We start from the raw sequence: 19,652 nt of genomic DNA on the forward strand, positions 1-19,652 counted from the left end.
TTGTACTTTAAAGCAGACCTGAGTGCAACTGTGTCAGCTACTGAGAGGTACTGCACTGCGTGTGCCTGAGGGAGGTGCTCCAAGCTTTACACTGATGATCCTCAGCTCCAGGCTGCTGGTGATCCTCGAGCAAGCTTTAAACCAAGAAGCAGAACTATTATGTTATGCTGTCCTGATGCCTCAAAGTTCTTATGGGTTTTAACCAACCAGGGAAAGCTACATAAGAATGACTTAATAGGAGACTATTAACAACAAATGTCAAGTCATGGGTACTCTGGGAGAGCTCTGTCAATGTTCAGGCATACAAGCTGCTGTATGGAGGTTTAGACTGTTTGCTCATCATAATGTCATGTCCAGAAATGCTGGCAAAATTATAGTGGATAATAAGCTCGGATCCTTGAACAGGAATTTGACTTGACTTCCAATTTCCTGAAAAGCATTCAGATATAGGTAAGGTGCTACAGATAGCGTATTGAGAACAGTGCTTGAGACATTCCTTTAAAGACAGTGTTGAAAGGTGACTGTATGTAGAATTTTCATACTGCACTGATTACATTAACATGAGCATTTTCTGGTAGACTGTTTAGCAATGTGACTATAAAGTGTCTGACACCTGTTCACACTGCTTCTCCTGATGGAAGATTTGGGGGAAATAAAGAATGTCTTGTCTTGAGTCATAGAATCATAGAATGGCCTGGGTTGAAAAGGACTATAATGATCATCTAGTTTAACACTCCCCTGCCATGGGCAGGATCACCAACCACTAGACCAGGCTATCCAGGGCCACATTCAGCCCAGTCTTGAATGCCTCCAGGAATCTCTCTACCTCAGCATTCATAATTCTTAGGGTTCAACTTCAGTGTTCTTTCAGTGTTCCAACTGATCTGGGCATAATCTTCTGTCATATGTATTTTCTTTTAATTAATGAAAAGAGAAAAAAAAACAAAAAAAAACCAATTTCTCTTGACTTGCTGCTGCCTTTTGGGTTGGTTGTCGTCTTTAATCCTTGAGTTCTTTTATCAAAACTTCCTGGAAACAAAAATGAATTAATATCGGGGATTTCTACTTCCTCAAGGAAGGCAAGGAGAGAGAAACTTTTCAGATCTGTCCTTACTTTCAGTGAAAGTAAACGTGAGATGTGTTTTTCATCTGACCTTATCCTCAGTCTGCATTCAGCTATTTGTAATTTGGAACTGCTTTGGAAAACAGGGACCGATTGATTCTGAGGGTATAGAGGAGCAGTGGAAGGCGATGTTCTCAAACCTGCCGATGAACACTGAATTGATTTTCCTTTCTAAATTTTAAGGTAGGCATTCGTTTGTCCTTAACTGCTCTGAGATTTTTTTTTATCCATTTTTACTCACGTATTTAGTTATTTATTTTGTTCCCCTAAACAAGGCAGTTATTTATTTTGTTCCCCTAAACAAGGCAATGGCCGCAGCAGCACTGTGGGGATGGAACCGGGGGTGACGGCTGCTCAGGGGTTGCAGGGAGTCGGTCAGCAGGGGGCGACACCTCGCGTTGCCGGCGGCCGTCGTGGTCCTGTTCTGTTTCCAATTCTCTCCTTCATCCCACTGGGGGGAAGCGAGCAAACAGCTGTGTGGTACTGAGCTGCTGCTGGGTTAAACCACAACAGTATTTTAACAGGAAAAAGAACTGGAGTGGTCAAATATGGGGCCTAAACGTTCTTTACCAAATGCCAGTATTGACTAAAGAAGTTTCTCTCTTATCTTTTGGTTCTGTTTTATTTCCTGTTCAGGATTTTTTTTCATCTTTTTGCTTTAGTCTTTAAAACTTTGCATTCTGCTTTTCACCGCTTTTTGTAGTTCTTTAAGCACACTGCACTGAATGATTTCATTTCCTGTTTGCATTTTGTACTGTATATGAAAAATAAATATTTTTTAAAACATGCCTGGAAAGTGTGATGGAGCAGTAAAATTTTATTGGACAGCAAAGACCCAGTGCATTTGGGAAACCATTGTTAAATTTTATTGCCTATAAACTGAGACCTCTTTTTTTTTTGCTGTTTGAACATCAAGTATCTTCACACTGACTTGGTTACATGGATTTGATTGTGAGATAACTACAGTTGGAGAAGATGCAACTTCTTAGTTATGTCCTGGAGATTCTGTAATACAGTGGCTACTAAATTTAAACCAACTGGCTTGTCCTTTTTAAAGTTAATCCTTCCTCTCTTCCCACGTCAGTGTTATCTATATTTATCTCCAGAGGAGGAAGCAAACCACACATGTGTGTTGTTTCTTGGGTTGTGGGTTTTTTTGGTCTTTTTTTTTCCAAGTATTATGAATTAATATATTGCAAATTTGTTGTGCAAGTCAGATGTATGCTGATTTACATAGAATGAGAATAAATTCTTGTAAAGCTTGAGCCATTTTACTTGTCATGCAAGGTCAAAAATACTGACTCTTATCACATTAAGTACACATTCATGCTAGCTTTTCTTTCAAGGGAGAGGAAGTGGGAAAGAGAGATTCCTGAATGGATTCACAGTCCACGAGGTTAATTCCCAACAAGCACCATGAAGAAAGCATACTTGAGTTACTCAGAGGAGAAGAGAATTTAAATATCTCCATCTTCATTTTTAATTTTTTGTTTTATTTGAGGTTTCCTTTTGCTTAGTCTTAGCAAAACTAAATAAATCAGGCACTAACTTAAATAGACTTTTGTTAGTCATATAAATAAAGGACAGCCCTGATCTTAAGAGTTGCCAGTTTCCATGTGTGATCTTTACTTTATCTGTCTAGGCTTTTTGTGTAGGGGATTGGTGCCAGTACTTTGCTGCCACTGTTAAAGTAAAAACTATAATTACATTGTCAAAATAATATTTATAGTATTTTCAGGGAATAATTGTGGGAGTGTGACGAATATATTATACTCATCAAACTTCTAGGTAAACATAAGCATGAGTTTTTTATTTGAGTTATTGGTGTTGTTTTTGGCCTTTGTGTGTTTCCAATTGGTAAAAATAATATTGAGATGTCCATGGTCTTTGTGAATTTGCAGAGTATGTGCCCTAACAATCAGTTGATACGCTGTCTGGTAGATGTAAACTGCTATTTGCACTTGTGCTGGGATTTTAGTCTTGTGTTTCCATAGCTTTTAAAAATCCTGTGTTTTTAGAGTTCTGCAATCCCCTAATTATTTTAGCACATAGTATTTTACTACTTCACCAAAGAGGAAAGTTTTAAGTAATTGCTTTGTTCTCTTGGAATCATTTGGTTTTTTTGTCTTAAGCTTATGTTGAATATGAGTCTGAGTGCCTTTGAAAGTTGGCTGTGAATGTCTCCCAGGAACATCTATGCTAGCAAGCAAGTACAGGGTTGCTGCTATACTAGTTAATGGTATAGGGAGGACTTAAGCGTTCTTGCTGATGGTAAGTGACCAAAGAAACATAAAAACAAAACACAATCTTTGGTTGTGTCTATATGATACTTTTAACTTTAGAGCTGCTCTCTGTACTGTGTTTTTTGGTGAATATTTTCATAGCTTTACAGTGAAGTGTCTGTCTTTGGAACATCTGCAGTAAAGATGATGTTCCTGCAAGCTTCACCCTTCCTATGTTACCCCGATGTCAGCCATGCTGGATCGGAAGGGTCCCTGTCTGCACAGTTTGGTCCAAAATCTTTAAAGGCAGTGGAAGGACTCTGACTTGGGTGGGCTTTGGTTCAAGTCTTTGTTCTTTGACCTTTTTTCGGGAACTGCAAAATAGGGAGCCGGTTTTTACACCTCTTTCAGCTGCCCACAGAAAGGAAAGAACCGAACTTGGATTAAGAGAAGTGAAAATTATGATAAGTTCGCAAATGCTACATTCTCTCTTGTTCCTGTCTATGCAGTACTGCCCCTATCTGCAGTTCTTCAGTTCCTGGTGCTGAGAGGCTAACTTGTCCTGTATGCTGGGCTTTTATACCTTAAATTTTGTGCATAGCATAGAGGCACCTGTGTAGTGCTGCTGCTCTCCCGGAGGAGCTGAATTTGTCATTACTGTGTGTGGCAAGTACAGTCAAATGTATCTATGTAAGACAGCAAAAACTGTCATCTTAAGTGAATGATAGCATTATCATTGTTTTCAGCCTGATACATCTGTGTTCATGCACATAGCTTGCCTGTGACTTCTAATGTTAATATGGAAGCTTTACATGTGTCTTAATTCCTTTCTCTTTGTAGCATCTGGAGTGGAGCGAGGTTTGAGGTGAGCAAGTTCAAATCCAGGTAATTGACAAGTTTAGGATAAGAGATGCTATTTAAATGCATCATTTTCTTCCCCCTGTCTTGGGCTTGATTCCCTACTTGATTCCTATTGCTTCTGCAGTGACTGACTGGTTTAAGCAGTGTTAAGCTAAATTGCTTTATTTACTCTGGACCAAGTATAAATGTTTATGACTGTAATCCAGATCCTGGCTAGAAAAGTTCACCTTTCTGACACAGTTGAATTAGATGGAATTGAAACCAGACCTTGTAACAGTGACAGAAACATTAGTGCCTTCCAACAGCGTGGTATTCATTGAACTGGTGATCAAAACTGTCTGTTCCATGTTGTTTGGGGAAATTCTTTTTAATTGTTGCACTGATAGACTGAAACAGTGGCTGTTCCAGATTCTCTATGGATCATTCTACTTCTTCTAAGAAAGAGACCAATCTGAGCTGATATCCTTAAATTGCAACAGTAAGTAGATCAATGGACTATCTTATAGAGTTCCCCTTTCTAGTTGCTGATACTGCTCCTAGGCAGTGTTTATAGTTGGTTCTTTTAGTTGCTTCTTTTTTGGTGTTTCTTTATTTCTTGCTCCTTCAATTTGGAAGCTTTCTGGTGCAGCCTGCCAAGATGTTGCTGATTTATGACACATGCATAGTGGTTTTTTATGTGGAATGATATCCACTTGAAGCACAAAGGAAATGGGAGTTTGCTGATGTCTATTTAATTAGAATGGTTTCTGGTTACTTTGCTGTTCATTTCAAGTCTCAACCAATGTCTGTGTTTCTGTGGACCTTTAAACACAGTGTTCTATAAGCCATTTCCTTCCTTCCTTCCTCTTACTATCCCCTACCCTACCAGCAAGCATGTCAGCAAGATTCATAAGAAGGCGAGGCATTAGTACATGAGTCAAAACCTATAGAAATATCTCTAGATGTAATGTGATGACCGTCGGTTGACTGTAAAGGTAAAGATGTGGAAAAAACAGTTTCGATATTGTGGATGGAATATATTTTTGCTGTCGCTTTCTTTTGTTGGAAGAGCTGTGGTTTTCACTTTGCTCTGACACTGTATGCCAAATCAGCAGCTGCATGGGCAGCTCTGGCATGAGCAGTACCATTGTAATTCTGGTGGTCTGACCTCACGGCTGCTGCTTGATGCATGTAGCTGCCCTCTGCATCACAGGCAGAAAGAGGAACTGAGGAACTAGTCTTTATCTCATAATTTACTGCTTTGCACTGGAACAGGAAAGTAGGGTGTGCCAATTGTTTATTGTCCCTGTAGATCCTGAGGCTGTTTGCAGTGATGGCATAATGAAGGTCACATGCTGCTTTTCTGTCTTGTGGCTGTAATGAAGGAGAAACAGAAGAGATAAAGGATACATCTGTGCTACTATAGGGTATGGCCAGATTTATGTAGTATTTCTTGTTCATTTTTGTTTTTGTCAGCTGGGACTTCAAGATGGTAAGATCAAGATAGGGAGAACAGGATAAACAAGCCTTTTAGTGCAGACAGCTTCCTAAAGGCAGAGCATCTGAAATATAATGTAGAGAGAAGTTTTCACTTGTACTAAGAGGAAGTTCCCTTTTTTTAAGAGTCTTCCACAGACATCCAAGAGTGTTGTAGTTCTTTCTGTTGGGAAAGTGAAGATGGAGGGAGGATGGAAAGGAGCTAGAAAAGGTTTCAGGGAAGAAAGAACAATGTGAGGCACCCGCATCTGTTTGGGTAAACTGTTTCTGTTTTGAATCAAAATCCAAGCAGTAAAAATTATGTAAAAGTTAGCCTTTTGGGCATCCTGCCTGACCTTTTGATTGTCACTATCACGTCACAGCTTCCAGACTCTGAAGTTATTTAGCATAGGTCTGATGGGAGAAGGAGGGCATCTGTCTGTAACTGTGGCTTTCCAGACATAAGCTACAAGATACCTCTGCATTCTGCTGCATCCTTTTTGTTAACAGCTTTGGGCTGGCAGAGAAATTTTGCATGGCTGTCCTTTTTTTTTTCTCAGTGAGAATTCTAGGGAATACTGCCAGTGCAGAAAGGAAAAGTGACAAGATTTGTGCCAGAATATATCAAGTTCTTTCCTATTATTCCATTCTGCATACTTAATAATGCGTGATATGGAAGAAACCGTAACAAGGAGATGAGAGAAAGCAAGCAACCTTTAAATGTATATAAAAATGGCAGTGTCCCAAAACATGGGCACCAAAGCTGTTGCTATCTATTAAAGTGGATATGGAACTAAATGTACCGAGTGTAAGTTTATTTGTTGATCTCTGCCTGTTATAAAAGGACTGTCATCCATTATTACCCAGCTATGAATTGTCCAAGGGAGAAAAAATTCTGATAACTTTTTCACAGATTTACAGAAAAAGATCATTTAACTTTTCTAAAGAAACGCAAAGCACTTGAATGGAAATTTTGGTTTAAACATCTGCAGCATGCCATCAAGAATAACAGTAATGGTAATAATAAATAATCGAAGAAGATTGCTTGTAATCTTGGTTAGTATTTTAGATGTTAATCATTTCCTACTTTTTAGACCTGTGCAAGGTATCATGTAGTAGTGTGTCATATGGTTAGATACCACGAATAACGCATAGTGGGTGGCCAACCATTTTTGTTGGTTGTTGTTTTCTTTTTGGTTTCCTGGCATGGTTGAAGGTCCGGGTTGAGACTCCCCAGTACTTCAAACTTGCTGATTTTGCTGGAGCAAGCTCTTTAAAGAGACATTAGAATAAGGTTCACCTTTTTAGGCTGAATAATAATAATAATAATAAAAGATTTTTGTATCCTGATGCGTATAAGAAGCTTATTAGTGCAGTTTGGCAGCCTGCAAGCACTTAGGCACTTTACACAGGAGAGTAATCTCAAGCATGTTTTTTTTTTTTTTTTTGCTGCTTCAGGGCAGTAACAGGATTCACATTTACTATAACTTTAGACTTTAATAGGTAATTTGCTCCAGAAATGAACATAAATGTGATTTTTTTTCTTTCTAAAATAAAAACCAATGCAATCAAAACACTAGAAGATAAAGCCCTGTTACGGTATTTAATAAGGTTTTGCAAGTTTTGTTTGAAACTGATTCCATGTCGGACAACACACTGTCAAACTGATTCCTAGTAAGTGAGCAAATATGATTTTTGAAGTCTACTATTATGAGGTCTTGTTAGAAGTTACTTTACATTAGAAACTCATTTGGTTGTCTACTGATTGAACCCAACTCCTTTCCAGTTGCTTATAACTTTACATTTTGCATAACTTTTTTCTGTTTTCGAGGCAAGTTCTCCTTTGTAGGAAAAACAAAGTGTTAAGATTTTGCCTGGACACTTATCTTCCTAAAACAGAATGCTTGTCCTGTCACTGCACGTAATGTTCTGTCACTATTAGATTTGGCGTTTCTGAAGGGAAAGAAAATCTAGAATTGCTTTCTTTTAGAGGTGAAGGAGATGAAGAGTGGGAACAGAAACTTATTAAACACAACATTCTTTGTGTTCCACAGATGGTAAAAACGGCTTACTAGTCTGCATTGCAGCAAGTGCAGTATGATCAATGTCAAAATGTAATCAGTAGCTAGACATTCATTTTATTTACAGAAATAAAATACTAAGCACTATTTTAATAACTGTAAATGACAGAGCCCATATATGTATTGTACATTCAATTTGAGTAGTCTAGACAGAATGTTCTCCAAGGAAAATAAATTTTCATCAGTATTTGTGGTATGATTCATGGTGGTGAAGAGGCAAATAGCTCTTTTTATGACTGGAAGTTGCTTTAACTTGCGGCCACAAGGAAAGAAGTCCATGACCGGATGATAGTGGTGGAAACTAAGGTTTTATAGTAATAGAGGTTTACACCTTATGCTGAACTGAAGGTTTCATTTTTCCAGGGCTGGCAACATCAAAAACATCTTGCACTTGTTTGCAAACAACCAGAAGAGGTCTATGTAATATTTTTGGTTCACAACTGAGATTTACAAAGCTCACAGTGACAGGCTGTTTAAAAGGTGTACGGGCTGTCAGCAGGTGGAGATTTGGCATAAATAGTTGTAAATCTTTGTGCACGCACCCAGTGTAGAGGCACACCAACTCTGTCTTTCATGCATAGTTAGTTGTCAGCAAAACATTAGAGAGAGATGCAAGTTTGCTAGTGTTATGTTTGCAGTTTTGCAGTTCATGTTGTATTTCATTATACGCATTGAGATTGGATTTATTTTGTATCTTTAAGCAATGCCAGCTTATGTTTGGATTAAACATTACATAGATGGCCTTTCTGACAAGAGAAAAAGCAAAAGGCTAAGTAACACTTATAGTTGTCTGTGCTGCCTGCCTCAAATAAAAATAATGGAAATCTCTTCTCGTGACTGTTGTAAGCTGGAACTTCAGTAACTTCTCTTTGGAAATACTACCACATGGAGCAGAAAGAAACAGTGTATTGCTTTTTCAAAATGCGGTGCTTAATCTTTGTCCAAATAACTGGAAGTATTTAATTTTTTGTTCGATGCACAATCTGATTTTGCAAATGGCAGTATTTGAAATGACTTCTTTTCGACTGTAAGGAGCAATAGAGTCAGGCCTGTGAAGTATTCATGTCTGTATTTCAGACTGTCTCAGTAGCACTGCAGTATAATTAAGTGAAAACTGTGTGTTAAAGTTTGGTTCCTTTTGGCTATGATCATGAATGATTGAAAGGAACATATGGGAGTATGTTCTTGAAGATACTGATGTTCTACAGTGCATTTAAGCCACTGTCTTGCAAGGGCATAAAATAATAGCAGTTGCCTCATTTTTTGCATGGGTAGTGTTGAGTGATTCAAAAAGATCAGTTTACATGCAGTCAAACATACTAAAATTCATTAGGAAAACTGTTCATTGTATATGTTTTATACCGAAATTATTTTTGGAGATCCTTGGTTTTCTAGGAACTATTGGAATTTCAATGGGCAAAAAGCTTCTTCAGCTCTAGGGTTGATCTGTGTATCAGAAGTTACATCTTAGTACATATAATTTCACAGTGGTTGACCATCAGGTTAAAAATAGTCTGGTTGACCACACACAGTGTAACAGCTTTTTGTTTTTTGTTTTTTTTAAATTAAAATTTAGCTGTCCCTATAGCCAAGGAAGCATTTGTTAAGGTCAGCACTGATAGACGCCAAGAGCTGAAGAGATGGAGTTAAGGTGTTAAATAAACCACCCCTACGGAAAGGACATGGTGTTTTATAATTATTATGGGTTGTGTTTCACAAATAATAGCTAATGCAGCTGAAACTAGTGGTTGGCAATCATTCTAGCTTCATAAAGATCCTAAGTTTTCATGGAAAAAGGGGAGTAGTCTCTCGCTCCCTTTTCAGACAACGTGTTACTGAATGGATAGCAGAGTTCTTTCAGCTGTGTAATGGAGTTGGACTCAATAATTCATTTCTAGATTTTATTTTTGTTGCTTTTCCGCTAAGGACAATGAGTTTTTGAAGAGGAGAAATCAGTATCTGTGTTTTAGCAATTTGTAAGGACTGCTGGAGGATGTGTTGCAGCAATGAAGTCTGATAGATATAAAACAAACAAGAAGAACCTGGAAGTTACCTGCTAAGAGACTTCCATTGTCGGTCTTTTGCTTGTTTCTTTAACTCATCTGTACCTCTGGGTCTTGTTATGAATTAACAGATTTGGGGGTTTTTTTTGTTGTTGTTGTTAATCTGTGCTTAAAAACAAACAAACAAAAACCTTAAATATCAATGTATAGATTTTTCAATGCTTAAATAAAAATTCAGTGTTACTTGGTATTGGTAATATGCTAGTACATTTTATGTGGAATCCTTTTTGGATATAGATGCTACTTCTCTGGTACGTGTGTGCGGTAAGACAACCAAGTACACCTTGTTGCGTGGGTGTGGTAGGTTTTTTGTGTTTTATTACTTTAATGCGTAACTATGCAGACAATACTGCAATGTGATGCAGTGTGTGTGCTGTGATGAGCTGCTCTGGTTGTGGTGCTGTAATGACCTGTAACATCATTCACCCCTCTTCATCATTTGCTTTCCTTTGTGACTATTGAACATGGTACATAAATATACTCCAGTACAGAAAGTGCATTTGGCACGTGCCATTCACATGACATCTCACTGAGTATTCTGTAATGAATTATATTTTTAATGTAATGTTATATTTTTGAGGGGTAGGAAAAAAATCAGGAATTGTAGAAATAGTGCAGCAGTTGTACAGTAACTGTGGCAGAACACATGAACTGAGTTGACACGTTCGAAGCAAAGATTTATACACTGATTTGTGTAATCTTTATTCTTGAAGTAGGTCACTTGCCTCAGGTGCTTGTAGAGTTACACCTTCACTTTAAATTGCTTGAGATTTTTTACATGAGATTACTTGTGTGAGGAAACACTACAATATCAAGAAAGCTTTTTCTGCTTAATTGTGAATAGATACTCCCGCTTTTGTCTCACAGATTAACTACTTGCCCATATATTGATTTGTCTTCAAATTAAATGAAAAGCATTAGCCTCTGTGGGTTAAAAAGCACTTATAGATGAAACTGTTTCTTTTTCCATGGCGCATCAACAGAATCGTGATCTTCCCTGGATCCTTCTCATTTGTTCAGGGAATCAAGATCAAAGGAGGACTTTGATTACTTTGATTACTGAGGCTCTAATGCGTGATTAATAGAGAATTTCTGGGTATTCATTATCATATCACAAACATACGCTTTTTATAGTTGTTACTATAAGAATGTCAATGTTTAAAGGATCTTTAACTTCTTTTTCCCTAGTCTGGTATTTTTTGACAGCCTAGTCTCCACTGAGCTATGTGTAATTGCTGTGTGAAAAAAGTCAAGCAAATCTTAGTTAAAAAATAACCTGTAACTAATTTAAGAGGTCTTTTCATAGTAGAATAGGTAAGGAGTTCACAGAGAGAAATAAAACCTTATTAGCATTTACCGCCTTTTTAGTTGTTTTTTTTTCTAACAGGGAAACATTTCCATGAGAAGTCTGCTAGAAGAGTAGTGTGCCCATGCTAGCTGTCCTGCAGAAAAACTCTTGAGTCAGCAGGATGGGAATCAGATGAGTGGGCGAAATGGCAGCACAATGATGGGCAGAGGGGATAAAAAAAAAAATATATATATATATATATATATATATATATATATATATATAAAGGTGCTGATGTGCGAGTAGAAAGAACACAGACAGTAAGAACCAAAGCCTAAAAGAGAAGATGATCCGAAATGTATTATGGAAGAGTCATACATACTTTGGACTTAACTTTTTTCCCATGCGTCTTATTTAATATTCTTTAAAACCAAGTTGCCTCATTTTTGACTTGCTTTCTTTTTGTTCCTAAGAGGACACATGCCCAAACCTTGGTAGGAAATGTGACTGCCAGCTGGCACAATGCCTATCTATGAGATCTTCTGTTTTCAGAACCTGACAATATTTGTCACATCTATCTATAACAGGCAACTATTTGTATTATCTGTAAAACTCCATTTAAGATTCCTCAACAACCTGTAAAAAAGGATCAAGCTATTGAAAGCTGTCAGTAAAGCCAAAAATGTTTAATTTTGTGAGCTCTGTGCGTTCATGCTTTTGTTTTTTAATTCACATCTTTTTATTTCTGTAGAATGGCTGAGATGGGAAGGGACTTGAAAGACCATCTAGTTCTAACTCTTCTGTGGACAGGGTTGCCATCCACTAGATCAAACTGTCCAGATCTCCATCCAGCCTGATCTAGAACACCTCTAGAGACAATTCATCCACAACTTCTTGTTCCAGTGCCTCACCACCCTCTGAGTAAAGAATTTCTTCCTAACATCTCTGTTATTCTAAAGCCATTCCCCCTTGTTTTATCACTATCAAACTGTGTAAAAAGTTGGTCTCTTTCAAGTACTGGAAAGGAGGGGTTCTTGGATATGAAGTTCATCTACATGTATGATTCATTCAACAGGCTCATGAAAACCTAGTGAGGTTCAACAAGACCAAGTGCAAGGTGCCGCGCTTGGGCTCGGGCAATATCCAGTATTCATACAAACTGGGAGAAATACCCCTTTAGAGCAGCCCTGTGGAGAAGGACTTGAGGGTCCTGGTAGATGAGAAGCTGGACATGAGCCAGCAGTGTGCACTTGCAGCCTGGAAGGCCAACTATGTTCCAGGCTGCGTTAAAAGAGGCGTGACCAGCATAGAGAGGGAGGTGGTTATCCCTCTCTATTCAGCTCTTGTGAGAGCCCATCTGGAGTACTGCATCCAGGCCTGGGTCCCTGAGCACAGGAAAGACATGGAACTCTTGGAGCAGGTAGAGAGGAGGGCCACTAAGATGATGAGAGGGCTAGAGCACCTCTACTCTGAGGAAAGGTTGATGGAACTGGGATTGTTCAGCTTGGAGAAGAGAAGGCTCCAGGGAAACCTCATTGCAGCCTTCCAGTACTTGAAGGGAGGGTATCAACAGAGGGGAAACAGCTGTTTACATAGTGATAGGATAATGGGGAATGGTTTTAAACTGATACAGGGGAAGTTTAGGTTATATATTAGGAGGAAGTTTTTCACACACAGGGTGGTAACACACTGGTAAGGTGGTGAATCACACAAAAGTGATTCACACAGTGAATCACACAGTGTTTATGATGTTGCATAAGATGCATCTGCATTGCTCAGGGATAGTAAAGAACTTTATTGAATCACCCATCAATGTGGATTTAACAGCATGTACCTGGAACAGGTTGCCCAAGGAGGTTGTGGATGCCCCATCCCTGGAGGCATTCAAGGCCAGGTTGGATGTGGCTCTGGGCAGCATGATCTGGAGGCTGGCTACCCTACGCATAGCAGGGGGGTTGAAACTAGATGATCATTATGGTCCTTTTCAACTCAGGCCGTTCTATGATTCATCTTGTTCCTGTATTTAAAAACTGTATTAAGAGGAGTCTGAAATAAATCATTTGCAATAATAGGAATACGTCATTAAATAATGTTAAAATGAGAGGCAGTATTGCTCAGTGTACTGGCTCTTATTTTACTGTGGTAGAGATCTTGAAATCGTTAACTACGTTGTCATATCACATAAAATATTTGTCCAACTACACAGAATTTAATGTAGGTAGCTAGGGAGTGGATTTGGGTTCTCCTGTTGTGTTTTTTGCCTTCCATAGCCAATTTTTAAAGCTAACTTATGGAGAGCATCTGGGGAGCTCTTCTAGTAGCAGGCAGACCAGCTTTTGCAGAGTTTGAGTGATGGCAAGCAGCCTATTTATGTTAATCCAGTGCTAGAAAGAAAGCCACCTCTAATCTGGAAATTAGAGGTAAAATGGCCACTGCAATGTTGCAGCTACTGCTTCAGCATGGATCTGTTTCAGTTTGCACTAACTGCAACTCTAAGCTTTCATTCATTTCCGTCTGTCTTACACTTTTGCTAACTCAGTTAGTTTTTGTAATCATTAGTGTCCATTGCTTGATGTTAATGTAAGTCTCACAAGAGGATGAAAAAAAAAGTTTCATTCTGATTACAATTCCAGAATGGTGTGGAGAATTAATTGCATTAGAAGAGAAAAAAGCTAATATTAATGTACAATAACAGTGAGATACTGCACAGAAAGCCGAATTGAGATGTACTCTCTCTGTGTGTGTGTGTATACTTATATGTAATGTTGAAAAGTATAATTTCTGTGAAATTGATTAGTGTTTTGTTGAATTTCCTGTTAATATATTTTCTGGTTTTTTTTTTTTTTTTTTCAGCTTTTCGATGTAGCCTGCAGTTTCTTGGAAACATTGCAGCAGGAAATGGAGATTCCCAGAATAGCATTTGGAAGTGTGCTTTCCCAGATCTCTTCTTGTAAGCATGGATGCGGCTTTTTTATAATGTAATTTCTGTGGTTTTATTCAAATCTTTTGTACACGACAGTTGTGCTGCTTCTAGCACCATAAAGCTTTGAAAAATAACATTGGGGAAAATGGGGCGGTTGAGACCATATCCTGTAGATGTTTTTTTTTGTTAGTCAACCACAGGGGTCAGGACCTTTGGAAACCTGCTTGTTCTAAACTGACAGTAAATTGATTTTATTTGACACAAACTGGAAGAAAATTATGTTTAAATAATGAGCTTCAAGTGTAAGCTTTATTTCAGAGGTATTTTCAAGTAGTTATACACTACTCGTTTCCAAGAATGTGACTTCTCTATTATTCATGTTGCTTCTGTGCAGACCGGTCAGTTATTTGTGGATTACATGGGATCTACAAAAAGTGACTTAATCTTTGTCTCTTCTATTCCCTTTGCCTCCATCCTAGCCTTAATGAAATACATTTCTGGAGATTGATGATGTGTCATGGAACATTACATAAACTGTTTTGTAAGGACACATTACAGTATTTTTGGTGTAGTTGGTCGAATCTTTCCTGATAAGCTACTGATAAGGGCATATTCATTGAATTTGATACTCAGAATGAGTGTATGTTTGGAGTCCGCTTGTCAGCACTGCATATAGGAAGAGGAAGATCGTATGGTAATAGAAACAGATAATTATTATTTCACTCAATTCCTAAATTTCTGGTTAGTCCAGATATTGTACTAGTTTTATAAATCACATCTTAAGTTTGACTTCCAGTTGCAGATTTTCTTTCTTTGCAGTTGACTTTATCTCTTGTGCTATGGCAAACTCATGATTTTCTAAGAGACAGCAAAGAACAACTAAACAAGCTGAATGTCCTTAAGTGCGTTTTTCCAGCATCAGTTTTAACTTACTGTCTTAACTATTCATTTTCTCTTGAAGGACCTGCCTAACCTACAGTGATGAGAAAATTGTTGCATACTGTTGTATGGTCTTGTTTACCTGCCTTAATTCAGAGAAAGTGAAGGAACTGCTGGATCCCAGGAACTTGTCTGTGGCTCTTCACGTCATAAAAGTCTACAAAAAACAATTGGAGTCTGAGTGGTCGTATGTATCTTTAGACATTTTTCCCTCTTAAATAAGTGTTCTAGTAGCATCAATCTCTGTGTAAAAATGTCTGAATTTGTGATTCTGAAAGGTAGTAAATGAAGACCTATATATATAGGTTACTAATTTGATCACAAATTCTTTTCATAAACTTCTACTGACTCTTTTGATTTCTCTTAAACTAAGACTGTTTTTGTTGAGGATGTAGACAGAAGTTGTAGAATCAGTGGAGTATTCTTGTTATTAACGAAATCTGCTGTGTAGTGTGACATACAGTCATTTTTACATTGAAACAGAGAAGACGTGTTGTATATGAATCTTTTAAATATCATTTTCTTAAGAATAATCAGTGGGTTTATTCCACCGAGCTTTGAATTTTTTGCTGATGGCTATTTCTGTAGATATTGCTGTCATTTATGCATTTGAGAAATGTTCTGTTCATCAACAAGGATATGGACAATTCAGTTCTATTTTTATGAGAAAAATATTGGGGAAAAAGGGGATTATTAAAACAAAACTCCATATACTTTTTATCTTTCTCTTGAAGGACATGTTTAAAGTAAAAATTTAATTAGGAACAATTATCAAGGTTTAAATAGATATTTACAAACTCTGTTTTCCTTTAGTACTGAAAAAAGTTACTTTAAATTTTTTTTTGGATGGTCTTTTTTCTTAACTAGGTCAATTTGCATAGGACATAAGTAGTTTTCAGAAAGCAAACTTAGCTTCAGGATCAGGTGACCAGACTTCCATTTCAAAAGTGACAAACTGAATTGTTAGTTTTGGCCTCAGTCAGTAGAAATACATGTAAAACAGATGGCTTTTCAGGTAATTATCTAGGTTATCCTTTGTTTTCTTTATGTATTGTAGATAATAAACTAAGATATGAAAGCCAAGAAATCACCAAGGTTGGACTAAGACCTCTAAGATCATCCAGTCCAACCATTCATATGTCACCAATATTTCCCAGTAAAGCATGTCCCTCAGTACAATATCTAAATGTTTCTTGAACACCTCCCAGGTTGATGACTCCACCACCAGCCCTTTCCAGTGCCTGACCTCTCAGGGAATAAGTAATTCCTGATGTCCAACCTGAATCTTCCTTGGTGCAACTTGAGGCCGATTCCCTCTAGTCCTATTGCTAGTTACATAGGAGAACAGGCCAACTACCCCCTCACCACAGCCTCCCTTCAGGTAGTTGTACAGAGCGATAAGACCACCCCTGCGCCTCCTCTTCTCCAGACAGATTATTGGGAATAATCCCAATTCCCTCGACCACTCCTCATAAGGCTTGTGTGACAGACCCCTCACCAGCTTTGCTGCCCTTCTCTGAACGTTTTTTCTTATTCCACTTAGTCACTGTATTAGCACTAATACTATGCTTTGACCTTCCACCATACAGTGCAACCTGTCGGCATACAGTATGTGGTGCATTTCTGAGTACTGAAAGATGTGGGAAAGCCTAGCAAATTAGTATTCTTGCTTTGAGCAGTACAATTATTACAATTTTCTTTTTGCGATATCTGTATTGCAAACTAGCAAGAGGTTTTTTATTTGTTTTGCTTTTTTTGGCAGTATTAACATAGAATGTTTCTCTTAGACAACAAGTTGATTTTAGCTTTAATTGCAGAATTGACTTAATCTTATGATTCTGAATATTTTTTCACAAGGTAACAGGTTGTATTTTAGATTTTTCTTTAGTTCCTGCCTCTGAATCTCTGAAGCGCATAGTATAAGAGCATTATTACACCTGATGCAATACAGCCAAACCTTCTTGCCTAAAAATTTGTCTTTATTATCTAGAGTATGAGAATATTATTTGTCTTGAGGATAGTCCTAAGGTGGATCTGAAAGCCAGTTTCATTTTTTACTACTTATTTTCCTCCTGTGAAATAAATGCGAATGGATATGTTGATATAATTCTAAGATATCAGGTTAACTTTTCTGTTGCATTCTTTTTCTTGCTTCTGTTGCTGAGCGTGAGGAGGTGCACCAGCCAGCACTTCTGCTGACTTTCTCACGTCCTGCCAACTCTAGCTGTTTTTTTGCCAGTTCTCCAAACTTAGGGAAAGTTCTACCTATTTCCAACTATACTGAATCTGCTTTTCGTAGAAAAAGTGTTGTGGACTAATCAATGTTCTCTATTTACTAGCGTAAAATGCTGCTCCACTCTGTCATGCGTAAGCTGGAATTCTTTTGAGGTGTAAGTGCCCTTTTGTTAGAGCTGTTATTTAGACTTGATTTGATAGTGTCCAGAATTTTCTTCTTAACGTGTTCCCTGCTCTGAAGAAAAAAGCTGAACAGTAAGCAGGATTTCTTATTTTGGTAGAAGTGATGTTATTTATGAGTTCTTTGGCTGAGGAAAGTTGAAGGTTCTTGTCTTGGCTCTCTGACTGTACTATAGAAAAAATACTTGGTCAGCATTTCGTTGAAAATTTTGGAGCTGTACTTTACCTCTCACTGAAGTACAATCCTAGTGGTATGTTTAAATGAATTTGCATAGCTGCAGTATTTGCAACGAAGCTGGTACTTTGTTGTGAAGATTTGAGTCCCTTATGCCACAGCTACCACAGTGCACAGAAACCTATTTGAAGCAGCTGTTCTTGTGTTATATAGCTGAGCCAAAATATAAACTAGTCATCTTCCGAGAGGTTATGCTCACTGCCAGACTCATGTGACTGAATTTAGAATGTTCTTATTTTTAAAGTTAAAAATATTACTTAATTTCTGCCTACCTTCTTGTGTCTCAGTTTGAGCATCTGGTTTCTTATTACACTGAATAAAAAGTGTATGCCACATGTGCTTATTCATCTTGGCTGTGCTTTCTTGCTGTGAAATGTTGCTTTTGCATATTGAAAATCTTTCTTTGAATAACTGGATGAGTTTTGGTTATAGGCAAACCATTTATTCATGATTGTATTCTATTTCATTTTATTACTTACTAAAGCTTATGAATTAATGTTCTTCTAGAGTTAGTATCCAATGAATTCTGCAAATACTCATGATGCTTAAGTTATTTTTCCAGTTGCTGCTATGAATTGTTAGGACAGAGAGAGGACAGCCAGGACAAACATTTGGATTTAAGGCAATTGGCTGAACTGTGATCTCTCTCATGGGGTCCTTACTGCTCCTTTCTGCTAGCACATGTTGGGTTTCCTACTCTAGCCCCATCACAGCAGGGGAAGCACATCTTGAAAATCTTTTTCTTATTCAGTTAACAATTCCTGCTCAGTTCTTGATGCCATGTTTAGAGTCTGGATTTCCATCTCCATGCTGGATAATTCCTCAGGGATTGTTCGGGAGGAATCTCATTCCAACCTTTGGTTTCTGACAGTCCTGCCTCTAGTCTTGCAACAGTTTTGTAGGAAGAAGTCTCTGTCAGAGAAAATCTGAGATTATGCTAAGCAGTTCTTGAGAGCTTTCTTTTCTAGAAGTGGCTGTTGGTGGCAGAACTCCTGCAACTCCTGTGTTGACTGTAATAAACTCCTTTTCCAATTAATGAGTGAAGGAATAATCTCTGATGACAGGGCATAGTTTTCTGGGTTCCCCTTTACTTTTGCCTACTACCTGAATCAAAAGCTATTCAGTAGAAAACAAGGATCTTCTGTTGGGAAAGAAGGAACATCTGGAGTATTGCATGTTGGTGGCTATGCTTCTTGAAGGGAGTGGAGTGGGTTATGAGAGAGAAGACCTCAGATTAGCATTTTCTGAATCTATTCAGTGGTGGAAAGCATGCTATACATTTTTTAAAAGCATTTTTTTTTTAATCCCAAAAGGTCTGTTTTGAAGATCAGCACATTGAGACTTTTGAGATTAAGCACTGATACATTTATATAAGATTTTTGTAGGCTGATAGCATAACAGAAATAATCTCAGAACTTGGAAGAAATGGAGGTAACAGATCAATGATACTCACCTACATTTGCCTTTCTCAGTGACGTTCTTTTTATATAGTGTTTTCTGTAGCATACTCTGAGCTAAGAAATAGTTAATAAATTTATTAACTAAGTTGGTTCTATAAGGAATGCCCTTGTAGAATCATACCTGTTTATCCATACCAGATGGTCTGAAGGTTCATTTCATTAAGCTTGTGGTTACTTGTAAGCTTCAGAAATGCCTCAATCTCTGAAATCTGTTAAGTTGCAAAATGTAATTCACACATTTTACTGATACCTTCTTTCTCTTTTAGAAGCATGATCCTCTAAACAGCTCCAATATATTTTTTTTAACATTTCTTTCTTTGCCATCTTTAATATTGGATATAGAGTGTTACTTCAGAATAGCTTTAATTAGCATTTATTAGGCTCTGTATTTTTTTTAACTGCCTCTAAACTTTCAGTCAACACAGCTTCTTAACTTGTTTCGTGGCAGCAGCCCTGTAATCTTGAATACTAGGCAATATACTGAGATTGTTGCTGGTCTGACTCCCAGGAGCAATGATCTGAGAGAGGCATCTCTAACAGATTCTTCAGAATGTAGCCTGGCTGGATGTATACCCCTTTGTTTTGTA

General features: G+C 37.8%; 1 protein-coding gene across 3 annotated transcripts in view; it reads left to right on the top strand.

Moving 5' to 3' along the window:
* Positions 1 to 19,652, top strand: part of ATXN10 (ataxin 10) — a 95,929-nt gene that overhangs the window by 17,221 nt on the left and 59,056 nt on the right. For all 3 annotated transcript variants that reach the window (XM_416469.8, XM_004938043.5, XM_015291006.4), the window contains exons 4-5: positions 13,947 to 14,043; positions 14,978 to 15,142. In XM_416469.8, the coding sequence (XP_416469.2) occupies positions 13,947 to 14,043; positions 14,978 to 15,142 (262 nt within the window). The remainder of the gene's footprint in view (positions 1 to 13,946; positions 14,044 to 14,977; positions 15,143 to 19,652) is intronic.

Source organism: Gallus gallus, chromosome 1 (genome assembly GCF_016699485.2).
Source record: "Gallus gallus isolate bGalGal1 chromosome 1, bGalGal1.mat.broiler.GRCg7b, whole genome shotgun sequence".
Classification (NCBI taxonomy): domain Eukaryota; kingdom Metazoa; phylum Chordata; class Aves; order Galliformes; family Phasianidae; genus Gallus; species Gallus gallus.